At 42.2% G+C, this 16916-nt stretch overlaps 1 protein-coding gene across 8 annotated transcripts in view; it reads right to left on the bottom strand.

Annotated features, from left to right (window-relative positions):
• tbc1d5 (TBC1 domain family, member 5) overlaps positions 1 to 16916 on the bottom strand; it is a 554754-nt gene that overhangs the window by 114856 nt on the left and 422982 nt on the right. For all 8 annotated transcript variants that reach the window (XM_041183651.1, XM_041183652.1, XM_041183650.1 and 5 more), the window contains one exon: positions 8488 to 8573. In XM_041183651.1, coding sequence (XP_041039585.1) covers positions 8488 to 8573 — 86 coding nt within the window. The remainder of the gene's footprint in view (positions 1 to 8487; positions 8574 to 16916) is intronic.

The raw sequence follows: 16916 nt of genomic DNA, 5'->3' as shown, positions 1-16916 counted from the left end.
ATGCGCCTAGCTGTATCTCCTGCAGGTTGCCCCCAGACTAGTCATGTGCGACTAGGAGCAACACACGGTGCGGGGGAGAACTCATCTCCTCATGAACCACTCAGGCTGATGTAAGTCTGGGCACTATCTGCTTGTGCACCCAGCATATGAGAAAAGGCCAACATGATTCAATGCAGTCACAAAAGTAAGACTTGGGGGGAGGGGAGGGGAACCTCAAAGGCTAAGGCTACCTGCTGGATAAATGCCCAATGCCAACATGGTACTCACCCTTCCAGAGCGCAACAAATCATTGAAGCGCTTATGGCACTGGATCCAGGTCACCGCACCACATCGCAGGAGCTCACCACCTCCGCCACCTCCTCCCAGGCACGTTTCGTCATGTGTGGGGGCCGCCTCCTCCCATCCTGGGGGACCAACACCTCCCACCGTGCTGCCACCTTCTCCAGGAGGGCAGCAAGGCAATCATCAGAAAAGTGAGGGGCACATTGGCTCCGCGCTGGCCTACCCTGCAGCCTGCCCTGCTCCTCTGCTGTTCCCTCCAGAGTGCCCTGCTTAGCAGACCCCCTGTGGTTGGATCTCAAGGTGGACATTGTGAGCAGCCTACAGGAGGCTGGCAGGCCTTCTTTTAAACAGACTGCCGGGTCGCCATTGGACCCGGCGGTCTGTGCACGCCGCCACTGCCCACATACTCCCGCTATCCATGGGAGTCGGAAATGCGCTGGGCGGGCCTTAATTGGCCTGCCCGAGCAAAATGGTGGCGCGGCCCCGATCTGGTCTGCGCCCATCCGCATCTGCTCCTACTTCACCCACCAAACGGAAAATTTTGGCCTTTATGTACATTTAGATTTAGATTTTGTGTACAGAATAACAACCTTAGCAGAAACCGTGAAAACCTACATCAGAGCCCTATGAATTTTTGGCCTAGAGGTATCTAACCTTAGGTTAGCTGGAACTAGATGACAGTGCAATCACTAGAGCAACTTATCGTTCCAGCTACCTTCATAATAAATGTCGATCTATCCAAGACAGTGGAGTCAGTGACACAATCCATTTGCTAAGATAGTGGGATTTCCTCCAAAGACGACTGCTTTCCTGGCTGCCACGACCACATCCCATTTGCAAGGTTTGCGATGAAATCTCTATCCCAAATAAGGAGATTGAACATAGTTTTACAATCTCAAAACACAGCTCTACCACACATTAGTTCAACATCCTGGGGGTTCCAATTGACAAGAAACTGAACTGGACTAGCCACACAAATACTGTGGCTACAAGGGCAGGTTGGAGGCTAGGAATCCTGCGGCGAGTAACTTCACCACCTGACCCCCAAAGCCTGTTCACCACCTACAAGGCACAAGTCAGGAGTGTGGTGGAATACTCTCTACTTGCCTGGATGAGTGCAGTTCCAACAACATTCAAGAAGCTCGACACCATCCAGGACAAGGCTTGATTGGCAGTCCACCCACAAACAGTGACTCCCTCCACCGCCGATGCAACTACACGATGCACCAACTACAAGATGCACTGCAGCAACTCACCAAGACTCCTCAGACAGCACCATCCAAACCCTCAGCCGCTACCGTCTAGAAGGACGAGGGCTGCAGATACATGGGCTCACCACCACCTTCTCAAGGGCAACTAGGGATGGGCAATAAATGCTGGCCTAGCCAGCGACACACATATCCCATGAATGAATATAAAAAAAAGAGTTACTTCATTTCTTTCATTCATGTGTGCTCTGCCTGAAGGCAGGTCCAAGGTTCATTGTCTGCTGATGCTTCATCCTGGGCAATTCTTTGGCAGTTTATGTCAGTGATGGCTTGCCTTCCACTTTCAGGGACAGGGTGAGGAGGCAGGTTCCAAGTCTACCTCAGTCGGAACAGGAATTGAACCCATGCTGTTGGTGTTATACTGAGCCACACGCTAGCCATCTAGCCAACAGAACTAACTGGCCCCCACATTAGTTAATGTCAGTAATTAAATGTGGTCCAGAAATACAGGTATGCACCAATGTAATGACTAAACAAACTGATGGATTTCATTCTGGATCTCTTTGCACACTATTATAGGTCAGCCTCCACGACAAAATCTTAAATGAGATTATTGCAACCTGACTAATCAACCACCATAATCCTGGTTAGTTGATCACTGCCAAATCTCTGGCATGGATAACTCATACACCTTTTCAAATGTGATATTGTCAGACTATTCACCACCGATACAGAAGAGGCCATAAAGCAGACCCAGAAGAAAATAGGATGACAACATACAAGTGCTGCTTAATAGTTCTTCAGGTACCATGCCGTAAGAGGGCACTGGTGATGATGGACCTCCATTGAATTTGTCCATGATGATGCTTGGCAAAGTACTGCAGTAGTTTGCTGTGGCCTTCTGCAGTATGGCTGACCAGGAAACTCTCCTGTTCTCTATCAGCTGCCATTAGTATTAGAAGGATTTACAGGCAGATAGTCAACCTGCTGGGCCATGTTATGAACGCACCTTTTATGGCCATCAAGTTCTGAAGTGGGACTTGAACCCAGAACTTCTGGCCCAGAGGTAAGGATGTTACCACCGCGCCACAAGATCTCCCCTACTTAACAGTAGGGGCCTTATTACCATCGAGGCACAAGCACGAATTCTGAACTACAAGAGTTGGAAGCTGCTAACAGCATCATCTGTTTCTGGATAAACCGTTATTTGATGGCATAATGTTGGACAGCATGATATTCATGTTATTTTAAATCAAGTTTGATTTTAGGTGTTTATTTTAGTTCAGAGTTAATATTGCAGTACTGAGACTGAACTGAAGACCTACAAACACAGCTGGTCCAAAAAGAAAGGCATTTTCTTTAATCAAGAGATAATGTATTTGCTGTCCTACAATAGCTTACAAGATGTGGATTCAGGAATAGCAGATGCATTTTGGTTTGATCCTCCAGAATTCCCTTGATTCTGTAAAAGTCCTCATGGATTGGTAGATAGCAAATGTAACACATGTTCAGTCATTTGTTTTTTTTTTGAAGGTGTAACTAGCAGGGTAGATAAGAAGGAACCGGTGGCTGTAGTATATTTGGATTTTCAGAAGGCATTCAGTAAAGTGCCACAAGGTTAGGGCTCGTGGGATTGGGATAATATATTACCATGGATTGAGGATTTGTTGATGGTGAACAGAAAACAGGGAGCAGAAATAAATAGACCATTTGCGGACTGTAGGGTGTAACTAGTGCAGTGTCGCAAAGATTAATGATTGGGCCTCAGTTATTTACAAACTATATTATTGACTTAGATGAGGGGATGGAGTGTAATATATCAAGGTTTGCTGATGGGAGGTAGCTAGGTGGGGAAGTTAGAGATTAGGAGGACACAAAGAGGCTGCAAAGGGATATTGACCAGTTAAGTGATTGGGCAAGATTATGGCAGATAGAGTATGATGTGAGTAAGTGTGAAATTATCCACCTTGGTTGGAAGAATGGAAAAACAAAATAAATATTAAATGGTGAGAGACCAGTAAATGTTAGTGTGCAGAGGGATTTGGATGTCCTTGTGATAATATTTGATCTGGAGGCAGAACAGTAAAGAAAGTTTGCAATTACTTTAAGATGTTTAGTGAACCTGTAATTGTCTTTAAAAATGTTTAAAAAGGACTTCTAAGAGTTCCAATCAATTTAAGTCAGCAGAATTTATAATGGGGAATAGAGAAATGGCAGAGAAGTTAAATGATTACTTTGTGTCTGTCTTCACTGAGGAAGATACAAGAAATCTCCCAGAATTCGAGATCCAAGGGAATAGGGAGAATGAAGAATTTAAGGAAATTAGTAATAAGAAGGTTGTATTGGAGAAATTAACGGGACTGAAGGGACCTGATATTCTACATCCCAGTGTTGAAAGAGGTAGCTATGGAGCTAGTGATGAATTGGTGATCATCTTACAAAATTCTATAGATTCTAGAATAGTTCCAGAAAGGTAACAAATGCCACTGTACTATTTAAGAAGGGTGGAAGAGAGAAAACAGGGAACTACAGACCAATGAGCCTTACATCAGTAGTAGGGAAAATGCTGGAATCTGTTACAAAGGATGTGATAAATGAACACTTAGACAATAATGATCTGATTGAGCATAGTCAACATGGAGTTATGAATGGGAAAGTGAGTTTAGTGTATTTGGATTTTCAGAAGGCTTTCGATAAAGTCCCCCACAGGAGGTTAATTAGCAAAACTGTAGCACATGGATAGGAGGTAATATACTGGAATGGATTAAGGATTGGCTAACAGGCAGAAAACTGAGTAGGAATGAATGGGTCATTCTCACATTGGCAGGCTGTGACTATTGGAATACTGCAAGGATTAGTACTTGGGCCCCAGCTGTTCACAATATATATCAATGATTTGGATGTAATATTTCCGGGTTTGCAGGTGACAAAAAGCTAGGTGGGAATGTGTGTTGTGAGGAATATGCAAAACGGTTTCTGGGGGATTTGGACAGACTTAATAAGTGGGCAAGAACATGGCGGATGGAATATAATATGGAAAAATGTGAGGTCATCCACTTTGGTAAGAGAAACAGGTGTGCAGAGTATTTCTTAAATGTTGAGAGATTAGGAAGTGTAGATGTACAAAGGGACCTGGGTGTCTTCGTCAATAAGTCGTTGAAAGCTAACATGCAGGTGCAGCAAACAATTAGGAAGGCTAATGTATGTTAGTCTTTATTGCAAGAGAATTTGGATACAGGAATAGAAAAGCCTTGCTTCAATTGTATAGAACCTTGATTAGACTTCACCTGGAGTACTGTGTGCAGTTTTGGTCCCCTTACCTTAGGAAGGATATTATTACCATAAAAGGAGTGCAGCGAAGATTCACCAGACCTGTTTCTGGGATGGTGGCAATGGCCTATGAAGAGAGATTGGGGAAACTGGGCCTGTATTCTCCAGAGTTGCAAAGAATGAGGGGTGATCTCATTGAAACCTACGAAATACTTAAAGGGATAGACAGGGTAAGATGCGTGTAAGACGTTTCCCCTGATTGGGGAGTCTAGAGCTAGGGGACACAATTTCAAAATAAAGGGGAAGCCATTTAAGACTGAGATGAGGAGAATTTTTTTTTTAAACTCATAGGGTTGTGAATCTTTGGAATTCTCTACCCCAGAGGGCTGTGGGAGTTCAGTCATTGAGTATGTTTAAAGCAGAGATTGACAGGTTTCTGAATGCCTATGCCATAACGGGATATGGGGATAGTGTGGGAATAAGGCATTGAAGTTAATGATCAGTCATGATCACACTGAATTGCAGAGCAGGCTCGATGGGCTGAATGATCTACTCCTGCTCCTATGTTGCTATGTAAAGGGATCAATTGTAATTTTCTTTGATAATAAGAAATACTGGTCCATGTGACCTGGTGATCCTTCGAAGGCGCAGTGCCAAGAGGAAGGAAATTAAGATACAGAAGCTGTGTGGCCAGACATGAGGGGCAACTGCAAGACATAAAGAAGGGCTGGGCAGAAGTTGATCAGCACAAAGCTGCAGATACAAAGAGAAAGTAGAGACAGAAGGAGGAATTCAGAATTCGTGTGAGAGAAGCCAGCAAAGTTCTCTCTGAAAATGTCATTTTTCTGTTTGACAGTAAGAAGAAAAATAGACTTCCAGAAACTCTTGGGGAAGCAATGTATGAGCAAGGTAAAAGGGACTAAATCCTCAAAGCAACGTGAATAGCTGATGGTCAGTTGGAAAGGAACTCTGGAAAGCTACGCCATCAGGACGTGACCTGGCCCAAGTGAGGTGTTAACCCTATCTATGATGGAAACTACGGCTGCCAGTGAACATGACTTGAGGCCCAAGTGATTGAGTGGACAAGTGAGAAATCCTACATACTGGAGGATGAGTTATAGAATTTTGGAACTGCATGTGGTGCCACATGTATGTGAAGTGATGCAGGTTGTGTTAAGACCTAGCTTTGCTGCATCAACTATTTAAAGTGAAACTTACCATTTTATTTGAAGTATCAATTGCCTGCTAATTCATGAATAATTTAAGCTGATTCTGATTTGTCAAAATAACAGTTACAAAAAGTGGAATCCTGTTTTTATTTTATTTTATTTGAGGGGTCATTTGGTAAATTTGGTTATTTTGGTGTATGGTGGTTCCCCAACAGGGATTGTAACATTGTAAACAAGTAGCAGAAAATTAACATACGGGTATCATAATCAATTGGGAAAGCAAATGGTAGCAGTTTTTGCAAAGGTGGGGGGCTGGAGTATAAGAATAAGGAAGTCTTACGGAAATTGCATAGGGCTTTGGTGAGACCACATCTGGAGCTATATACAATTCTGGTTTCCTTATGTAAAGAAGGATATACTTTTCATATAGAGGGTGTAATTTTGGTCATATGACCTTATATCTCCTTAATGCAGCTTGGTGTCATACTTTGTTTTATAATGCTCTGTGAAGCGCATTGGGACATTTCATTACATTAAAAGCACTATATAAATATAAGTTGTTGCTTTTGATATGAGATTGAGGAATTTTAAGCATAAATGAGTTAACCCTATAACCACTTTAAAAATTTTGAAGGTGGTTCAAATATCTGTTTTCCTGAAGCAGTCCTAGCCCATAAAACTGTCCACAGCTCCAGGTTAGAATAATACGATTTTGCTGACTGCACTCATTCAGGAGGTTCATCACATTGCATGGAGATCCTTAGGCTCAGTCATCTGTGGTCTTATCAATCCATGAGACAAGCAGTCAAATGAAGCATGACCAAGATTTGTTTCTTCTGTTGCAATTACTTTAAATTCAGTTGATCTGGTACATAAGACTTATGACCAGCAGTGAAATAAAACCACACTGCATCTTGATCTGGTGCAGCAGTTAATTAAAAACATCAGTGACCAGTATTCAACTGAAGCCAACTAAGAAGTAAGATCAAGAGTATTAAATCAGTCAATTGAAGAATGGCTAATTTCTTGAGAAAGCCACACTGCTTCCTGAGAATGTCCTATTCCAGTCACAAATCAATTATGATCAATTACAGTGCTTGATCATGCAGATTCATGATATATTTTACATTTGAACATGTGTAATTAGGATTCACTGGATTGATTCCAGGGATGAGAAGGCTGCCCTATGAGGAGAAATAGAGTACAATGAACTCTGGAGTGAGAGATGATATTGAAATGTATAAAACTCTTAGTAAACTTGACAGAATGGATGTTGAGGCGCTATTTCCCCTGGTTGGAGATCAGGGGTCATAGTCTCAGGATAAAGAGTTGGCCATTGAGTGAAGAGGATTGTCAAAGGATATAATGGGATATAGATTGGTTGGAGACTTGGGCAGAGAAATGGCAGATGGAGTTTTATCTGGACAAATGCGAGGTAATGCATTTTGGAAGGTCTAATACAGGCAGGAATTATACAGTAAATGGCAGAACCCTTAACTGCATCGATGGGCAGAGGGATCTGGGTGTACAGGTCCACAGGTCACTGAAAGTGGCAACGCAGGTGGATAAGGTAGTCAGGAAGGCATATAGCATGCTTGCCTTCATTGGCAGGGGTATTGAGTATAAAAGCTGGGAAGTCATGCTGCAGCTGTATAGAAAATTGGTTAGGCCACACTTGGAATATTGCGTGCAATTCTGGTTACCACATTACCAGAAGGATATGTAGGTGCTGGAGAGGGTGCAGAGGAGGTTTACCAGGATGCTGCCTGGTCTGGAGGTTATTAGTTATGAGGAGAGGTTGGAGAAACTTGGATTGTTCTCAATAGAGCGACGGAGATTGAGGGGCGACTTGATAGAAGTTTACAAAATTATGAGTGGCATGGACAGAGTAGATAGTCAGAAGCTTTTTCCCAGGGCGGAAGAGTCAATTACTAGGGGATAGATTTAAGGTGAGAGGAGAAAACTATAGAGGAGATGTGCGGGGCAAGTTTTTTACGCAGATGGTAGTGAGTGTCTGGAATTCGCTGTCAGAGGAGGTGGTGGAAGCAGGTACGATAGTGGTGTTTAAGAGACAGCTTGACAAATACATGATAGGATGGGAATAGAGGGATACAGACCCCAGAAGTGCAAAATGTTTTAGTTCACGGGCAATATGATCGGCGCAGGCTTGGAGGGCCAAAGGGCCTGTTCCTGTGCTGTACTTTTCTTTGTTCTTTGAGTACTGAGGGGAGGAGAAATTTCTTCACTAAAAGGTGGCAAATCCTTGGATATCTCTAGCTCCAAGAGACGTGGATGATCACTTGAATATATTCAAGGCAAGATATCAATAGATTTTTGGGCATTAAGGGAATCAGGGAATTGAGCAGAAATGAGGACTTGATGTAAAAGCTCAGCCATGATCTCATTTAATTGGCAAAACAGGCTCGAAGGTTGTGTGTCCAACTCCTATTCTTCATTGCTTGGCAAATTAATTAATATATCTTAAATATAAATATTTTGTGAAAAAAAGACTTGGTAAGAATAACAAGGGTAACTCTGTACCTGTCTATAAATCTTACCGTGTCTTATTTACAATTTCTGCACCACGTGCCCTGTAATAATCTAGATTCTGTTGGAACTGGTAATTCACAGGTCTTGGGTTGTTCTAGGAAGAAATAAAGTGTGAAACAAATTTATAGGCTATGCAGAAAAATACAGTAATTATTTTATATTCTAAAATGAGAGCTCCAAAGTTTCTCAACTAAGAACCTAATGACAGCATTTTAATTGTTGTATTAATCTACTTAAGTCAAACCTACTTCAACCATGAGACAGTTGTTGCATTAAGAAACCTGCATGAAACATCACAGCTCATTTGATTGATCATGCATCACGTGGTCTGATCAAAATAATCTCTTCTTCATTACATTATTCACTCTGTCTGTGGGCTTGGTGTCTCCACATAATGTGAAAGCAACATCTTGATTTGAAATTCTCATCCTGGTTTTCAAATCCCTCCATAGCCTTGACGCCCCCATCTCTGTAAACTCCACCAACCTGATAATCCACTGAGATAACTGTGTTCCTTTAATTTTGACCTCTTGTGCATTCCCAATCATAATTATTCCACCATTGGTGAGCTGCTTAGGCCCCAAGCTCTGGAATTCCCTCCCTACACCTCTTTGCACATCTACCTCATTCTCCTCCTTTAAGTCACTTCTTACAGCCTAAATCTTTGACCAAGCTTTTGGTCAAATGACCTTGCATCTCCTTTATGTGGCTTGGTGTCATACTTTGTTTTATAATGCTCCTGTGAGGCACATTAGGACATTTCATTACGTTACAGGCACTATACAAATAGAAGTTGTTGCGGTTGATATCAGATTGAGGGATTTTAAGCACGAGTGAGTTAGCCCTATAATCACTTTATATAAGTTGAAGCTGATTCAAATGTCTGTTTTCCTGGAGTAGTCCTGGCCCATAAAACTGTCCATGGCTCCAGGTTGGAATGGCAAGATTCTGCTGACTGTGCTCATTCAGGTGGTTCATCACATTGTGTGCAGATCCTTAGGCTCAGTCTTCTGTGGTCATATCAATCCATTAGTCACCGGCCAGCAGTCAGCTGAAGCTTGACCAAGGTTTGTTTCTTCTGTTGCAATTAATTTAAATTCAATCAGTTGATCTGGTGTAGTAATTAATTGAAGACAGCAGTGACCAGGATTCAACTGAAGCCAATTAAAAAGTAGGATCAAGAGCATTAAATCAGTCAGTTGAAGAATGGCTAATTTCTTGGGAAACCCACACCTCTGTGAGAATGCCCTATTCCAGTCACAAATCAATTATCATCAATTACAGTGCTTGATCATGTAGATTCATGAGATATTTTGCATTTAAACTTATGTTAATGAATTTTTGTCGAAACTTCAGCGTAACTTTGCTTTGGCAACACCAGAGCAGTGTCCAGAGCACTCTGCTGACTATGCAATTAGGAGAAACTCCTTTTCATAATGTCCAGGGCTGACTGGTCACTATAATATTCTCCAAATTTTCTTCATTGAATATTTAGCTACCTACTCCCCAACATGAACTCCTCAAAAATATGGTGGACTATTTAAATCTGGGATCAAAAGTGACACTGAGGTCAGCAAAGAATCATCAAGACAATGTAGAGGACAGGATCTAATCTAGAGGACAGCACCTAGTCTCAGGGAGCAGTGCACTCTTTCGTGTGCATGCGTGAAAAAGCGCACTTTGACAAATGGGGAATCCCTCCCCCCGCACAGGAAGCACATAGCGCTTCCCGTCGGGCAGACCGCTGGGTGGGCCTTAATTGGCCCGCCCACTTAAAATAGCGGCGGGGCCCACTTCGGCGGCAGAGTTCGGCTGCCCACCCGCTGCCAAGCCAGTGGGGCCTGCCCGCCAACAGAGGGCAAATTCTGCCCTATATCTTTCCCCATCATAGTTTTCTTTATTTCAAAAATTGTCTTTCTGTTTCATATTCATTTCACGTCAGTTATACTGGTATTTTAATTTACATCTGCTAAAACATCTGTGATTATCTTGGTTGTCATTACATAGATGACAGTTGTAAGAAATGTTGTTGTAAAATATATCCCATTTAAACTTTGGCATGAAAATTCTGTACAGATCAAAACAACAGTATAAGCATTGCTTGTTTTATTAATCTCTTTCAAACAATCCATACCTTCACATTATTTTATTATATTACAAAATTTTACCTCCATTTTATTTAATATATTATCTTTTGTCCTTCCAGACTCTATATCCCATTGATACCAACCCACCACATTACTGTTAAAGTTAATGCTCTTCTTCAGGATGACTCTTACCCAACCAGCTTTTCCCACCCACAGCTATAAGTTTTAGTGGGCCAGTGACGTAGAAAAATCTGAAAGATTTAAATAGACAGGACTGGTGGGGCATTTTGATGCTCTATTATTATCAATCTATTATTCTTAAGCGACAGCTACTGAACATCCCACATCTAGTCTTCCCCATCTCCCTTGCAATTTATTAAACAAAGTTTAACATGAAGAAGATTGTTTCATGCACTAAAGATATAGATAGTTTTGCTAAAGATGTAGCATCTATTGTAATTGTGCTAACTGTAACAGAAGTTGAAGTTTCCTCTCAAAAAGATAAATGTAGCACATGTAGACATGTGAACTCAATTTAATACGTGCAAATGTCATCTTGTTTGGGTTTTTCCTGAGAGGCATGCTTGAAACTCAATTTATTTCTCATTAGGGAGCTTCTTCTAGAGAAAGTTAACTTTGCTCAGAAAGACAAGCAAACATTTTTGATGCCTCCAAAGAATAGTAGTTTAATGTGATGTAAGTGTATACCTTCAGACATGTAGAATAATTCATTTCTGAAACTAATTACAAATCAGTTTTATTACAGGGTTAGAGGGCATAATAAAATACAAATAGTTATTTGAACCCCTCAGCAATATTGCAGCTTTGAAATTAATATTTATTGGGGAATATGTATTATGTAGTTCATACAATCATACAACACAGGAGGAAGCCATTTAGCTTATTGTGCCTGTGCAGCACTTAGAAAGAGTGATTCAATTTGCTCTTTCCCCATAGCCCTGCATTCTTTCACTTAACAAATATATATTTCAATTCTCGTTTGAAAGTTGCTTTTGAATCTGTTTCCACTACTTTGGGCAGTTCATTCCAAACCTAAAAACGCACTGCATGAAAAAAGTTCTCATCTCACCTCTGAGCTGTTCTTTACCAATTACCTTAAATTTGTATCCTATGGTGACTGACCCTTCTGTTGGTGAAACTATTCTTTTCATTTCTCTATCAAGGTCCTTCATGATTTCAAACATCTCTGTTAAATCTCCCCTTAATCTTCTCTGTTTTAAGGAGAACGATCCTAGCTTCTCTAGTCTCTCCACATAATTGAATTCTCTCATCCTGCTAGCATGCTAATAAATTCCCTCTTTACCCTCTTCAAGGCCTTAACATTCTTCCGAAAGTATTGTGCCCAGAACTGGGCACAATGCTCCATCTGAGACCTAACTAGTGATTTATAAAGGTATAACATAACTTTGAAAAAACTCAGCAGGTCTGGCAGCATCGGCGGCGAAGAAAAGAGTTGACGTTTCGAGTCCTCATGACCCTTCAACAGAACTAGGTGAATCCAAGGAAAGGGGTGAAATATAAGCTGGTTTAAGGTGGGGGGTGGGGGGGGGGTGGGGGGGTTGGGTTGGGGGAGAGAAGTGGAGGTGGGGTGTGGTTGTAGGGAAACAGAGTTGCTGTGCACAACTTGGTTACCATAGTTCCTAGATTATAACAATAACTACAATTCAAGTGTACTTCATTGCCTGTAAAGTGCTTTGGGAGCATCCTGAGGTTGTGAAAGGTGCTATATAAATGCAAGTCTTTTTTACTTCTACCCAACGGGACTGGGACACAATCGGGTTTTGTTGATAATGTCCTCATTTCCTTCAAAGCATTTATCATTATAGCGTATATACTGTTCTTTGTAATGCACCAGGGGAGTGAAGTTATGTAGAGATTTCTAAAAAGTAACAGAAACAATGACAAGATTCTCTTTGGACAACTGTGTTCTTATACTCTGTTTCTCTGGCTTAATTTTCTGTCAAATTACCAGACTTCAAGCCTGTGTGCAACAGCCAGCATGCCTTAAAAACAAACCTTATATTCTTTGAGGAGCGGCAACATGTCTGTCACCCTCTCCGCTATAACCCTCTTCCAGTCCCATTATCCTCTCTCTGACTCCTATCGCACTCTCCCTTGACACTCAAGATCTGTCGCACTTTCCCTGCCCTGAGCTCCAGTCTCCTGATTGACCTCTAGTCCCAAGCTCCCATGCCCTCCCCAAGCACCACATCCTTACCCATCCTCCCACAGAACTTCTCTCACTCCACGGGGCGGGGAGGGGGTGTTGCTGCAGTGTATAATTTAAAAGTTATAATCTTCTTGGTCTGTTAAAAGTACATGTTCCATTCCACAATGGAAAGGCACAGTGCTCTGTCCTTTGACAGCACCTTCCAAACCCATGACCGATACGATCTAGAAGGACAAGGGCAACAGACACATGGGAACACAACCACCTGGAAGTTCCCTTCCAAGCCACTCACCATCCTGACTTGGAAGTATAACACCGTTCCTTCAATGTCGCTGGGTCAAAATCCTGGAACTCCCTCCCTAGCAGCACTGTGAATGTACCTACAAGACATGGACTGCTGCGGTTCAAGAAGGCAGCTTACCACCAACTTCTCAAGGGCAATTAGAGATGGGCAATAAATGCTGGTCTAGCCAGCGACGCCCATATTCCATGAAAGACTATTTTTAAAAATGTGGGCCGGCTAAGACTGTCCTGTAGGCTATGGTTGACACCCCTAATGAAAAGCAATTCACGTCCATGCACTATTGGCAGTTGTTATTAAAACCGGATTCAATAGTTAGTCTTATTGTATTTGGTACATGCTTTGTACCAAAATAAACAGCTGTCCTTCAAAGTTCTAACAGTGACTGGTGGAATTATATTCAAAAGTCAATACACAAACATTAAGTACAATAGAAAATAGAATAGCGAGGTGTTAAAAACCTCTGCATAATCTATCCACAAGTGATAACAAACATTTTCCCATATTTTTTGCATTCATCAAAGCAAGAAATACTAGTATTAATATTTTAAAAAATTCTTTCATGGGCTGTGGGCGTCGCTGGCAAGACCAGCATTTGTTGCCTATCTCTAATTACCCTTGAACTGAGTGGCTTGCTGGGCCATTTCAGAGGGCAGTTAACCATATTGCAGTGGGTCTGGAGTCACATGTAGGTCAGACTGAGTAAGGATGGCAGATTTCCTCCTGTAAAGGACATTAGTGAACCAGATGGATTTTTACAGCAATCGTTGATAGATTCATGGTCACTATCACTAAGACTAGTTTTCAATTACAGAATTTATTATTGGAATTTAAATTCCACCAGCTGCTGTGGTGGAATTTGAACTCACATCTTCAGAGCATTAACTTCGGCCTCTGGATTACAGGTCCAGTGAAATTACCACCACGTCACTGTCTACCCCAAATGTGACACATATTCTCCCCTTCAACCACACAGTTGTAGCACAAGTCTCAGTTCAGACATAGTAAACCAACATCAATAGAGAGCAATAGTCTCTCATCAATGTTTATTCAGGCAGAACTTAGAACAATATCTCCTCCTGCAATAACCTGCTCCTTTCATTTCACACCAGCCATCTTTTATGGTCTCTCTGACTGGGATTGCTAATTTAGGACCATTCTCTATTGGAACTGGGTTGAGAGGACACAAACTCATTTTCTTAGAGCTAGCAGAGAGAGACATTAGTCTCCGAACCCATAGCCCAGCAGTGATTGGTAGTGTATCAACTCACTGTGCCACCTAACCCTAGTGTACAATCAGATGTGCAACTGGAACTGAGCAATCTCAGTTTGATTAAATACACACTGACCTAGAAATTGGTTTGTGCCCGACTTCAGCTGTGAACCCAACCTTTCGTCAAGTCACCAACCAGAAACTTTAACTCTGTTCCTCTCTCAACTGATGCTGTCAGACCTGCTGTGTATTTCCAGCATTCTCTTTTTATGTCAGATTTCCCGCTTCTTCAATGTTTTGCTCTTGCAACTTTTAGGCTGTTACATTTAAGTTCTGGTTGCTAAAAGCTATCTTTCCAAAAACATATGTATTTATCTACGCCCTGTTGTCACAATTTTTCACAAAGCTTTTTGCACCAGTTAAAATTAAAGCTTCTTACAAAAACATTTATGTGAATATGCCTCTGAAAATAGTTCCTGTGTTATGATCCCAAACCAGACTCCCAAACCTTGTTACGGTCCTGGACGAGACCTGCAACATTCAAAAACTGAACTGGACTAGCCACATAAATACTGTTGCTACAAGAGCAGTTAAGAGGCTAGGAATCGTGCGACAAGTAACTCACTTCCTGAATCCCCAAAGCCTGTCCACCAGCTGCAAGGAACAAGTCAGTAGTGTGATGGAAAACTCCCCATTTGCCTGGATGAGTGCAGCTCCCACAACACTCAAGAAGCTTAACACCATCCAAGACAAAGCAGTCCGCTTGATTGGCACCACATCCACAAACATTCACTCACTCCACCACCGACGCACAGTAGCAGCAGTGTGTACCATCTACAACATGCACTGCAGGAATTTACCAAGGCTTCTTCAACAGCATCTTCCAAACCCACAATCACCACCATCTAGAATGACAAGGACAGCAGATAGATGGGAACACCACCACCTGGAAGTTCCCCTCCAATTCACTCACCATCCTGGCTTGGAAATATATTGCTGTTCCTTCACTGTCGCTGGGTCAAAATCCTGGAACTCCCTTCCCAACAGCACTAACAATACCTACACCACATGGACTGCAACGGTTCAAGAAGGCAGCTCACCACCACCTTCTCAAGGGCAGCTAGGGACGGGCAATAAATGCTGGCCAGCCAGCAAAGCTCACATCCCGTGAATGAATTTAAAAAAAAAATTGGTTAGGATCCGGTTAAGGACCTGTAACGATTTTTGGTAAAGTAGATTGTATAGTAAGGTCTGGTAGATACAGGATAAATGTAGGAATGAGTAGAGTACTGCCCACACAGTGATGTAAGAAAGCACATGACCCAGAGCAAGCCTAGAGATGGACAGAGCTGTGTAAAGATTGGGCTGGAGTCAGCTCCATACCTGTACCCTCAACTGTATAGCTGTATACAGTTATGAGTTATTAATAAAGACTTGATATTCATATACTCAAGAATACAAACCCTATCCATGGCATCCAGTGTAGGATTCTTCATGGTGGCAGCATCTGGATCACGTGGAATGAATCAAATTGACTGAAGACTGGCATCTGTGATGGAGGTGACCTCTGAGGGAGGTCAAGATGGATCATCCACTCAGCACTTCTAGCTGAAAATTGTTGCGAATGCTTACAGCCTTATCTTTGCACTGATGTGCTGGGCACCTCCATCATTGAGGATGGGGATACTTGAGGAGCCGCCTCCTCCCTCCAGTAAGTTGTTTAGTTGTCCACCACCACTCACAACTGGATGTGGCAGGACTGTTGACCTTAGACCTGACCCGTTGGTTGTGGGATCACTTAGTTCTGTCTATCACTTGCTGCTTATGCTGTTTGGCATGCAAATAGTCCTTATCCTCACAAGATTGCAGAAAAATTAAGAAAAAGGAAACTTTCAACGGATTCTGAATGGAAACAAACTCAGAACTGATGCTCCAGACACGGAAAAAATTTACCAGAGAGAAGAGCAAAAATATATAAGTTTTTCTCCAGCATAAGACTTCACGAAATCTCCCTTGTAACTCCAGCTCTAGCAAGCAGAGCTCAGCCTGTAAGGGTGAGTTAAATATTTTAAATTCCAGGCCAGCCAGTCCTGAGAAACCCCTTTTTATTTATTCAGTCAGAAGCACCGTTTGAAAGAAACCCATCACTAATACCGATCCCTGACTCAGAGTCCCAACACATGGCTCCAAAGGTTGGCAAAGAAGAAGAAAAAAATAATAAATTTAGTCTACTTCGGGTACCTTGCGACCATCTGATTTCCTAAACAGCAAGCCTGCAGTTCTTTTCTTCACATCCCACCTTGCAACGCTATACTTCTGTTGGCAGCCAACCAACCCATGCAGCCATTATGAACCCTTCTTCTTCAGGCAGAAGCATGCAGTTGCCATTTTGGAAAGCCTACCAAAATGGGGAGGTGGTGGCGTAGTGGTATTGTTACTGGGCTGGTAATCCAGAGGCCCAGGGAAATGCTCTTGGGAACCTAGTTCGAATCCCAACATGGCAGATGGTAAAAAGTGAATTCAATAAAAATCTGGAATTAAAGATTTAATGATAACCATGAAACCACTGTCAGAAAAACCCATCTGTCTCACTAATGTCCTTTAGGGAAGGAAATCCTTGCCTGGTCTGACCTACATGTGACTCC

Source organism: Carcharodon carcharias, chromosome 3 (genome assembly GCF_017639515.1).
Source record: "Carcharodon carcharias isolate sCarCar2 chromosome 3, sCarCar2.pri, whole genome shotgun sequence".
NCBI lineage: Eukaryota > Metazoa > Chordata > Chondrichthyes > Lamniformes > Lamnidae > Carcharodon > Carcharodon carcharias.
Note: the sequence above shows the minus strand (reverse complement) of the source record. Positions and strands in the feature narration are given on the sequence as shown.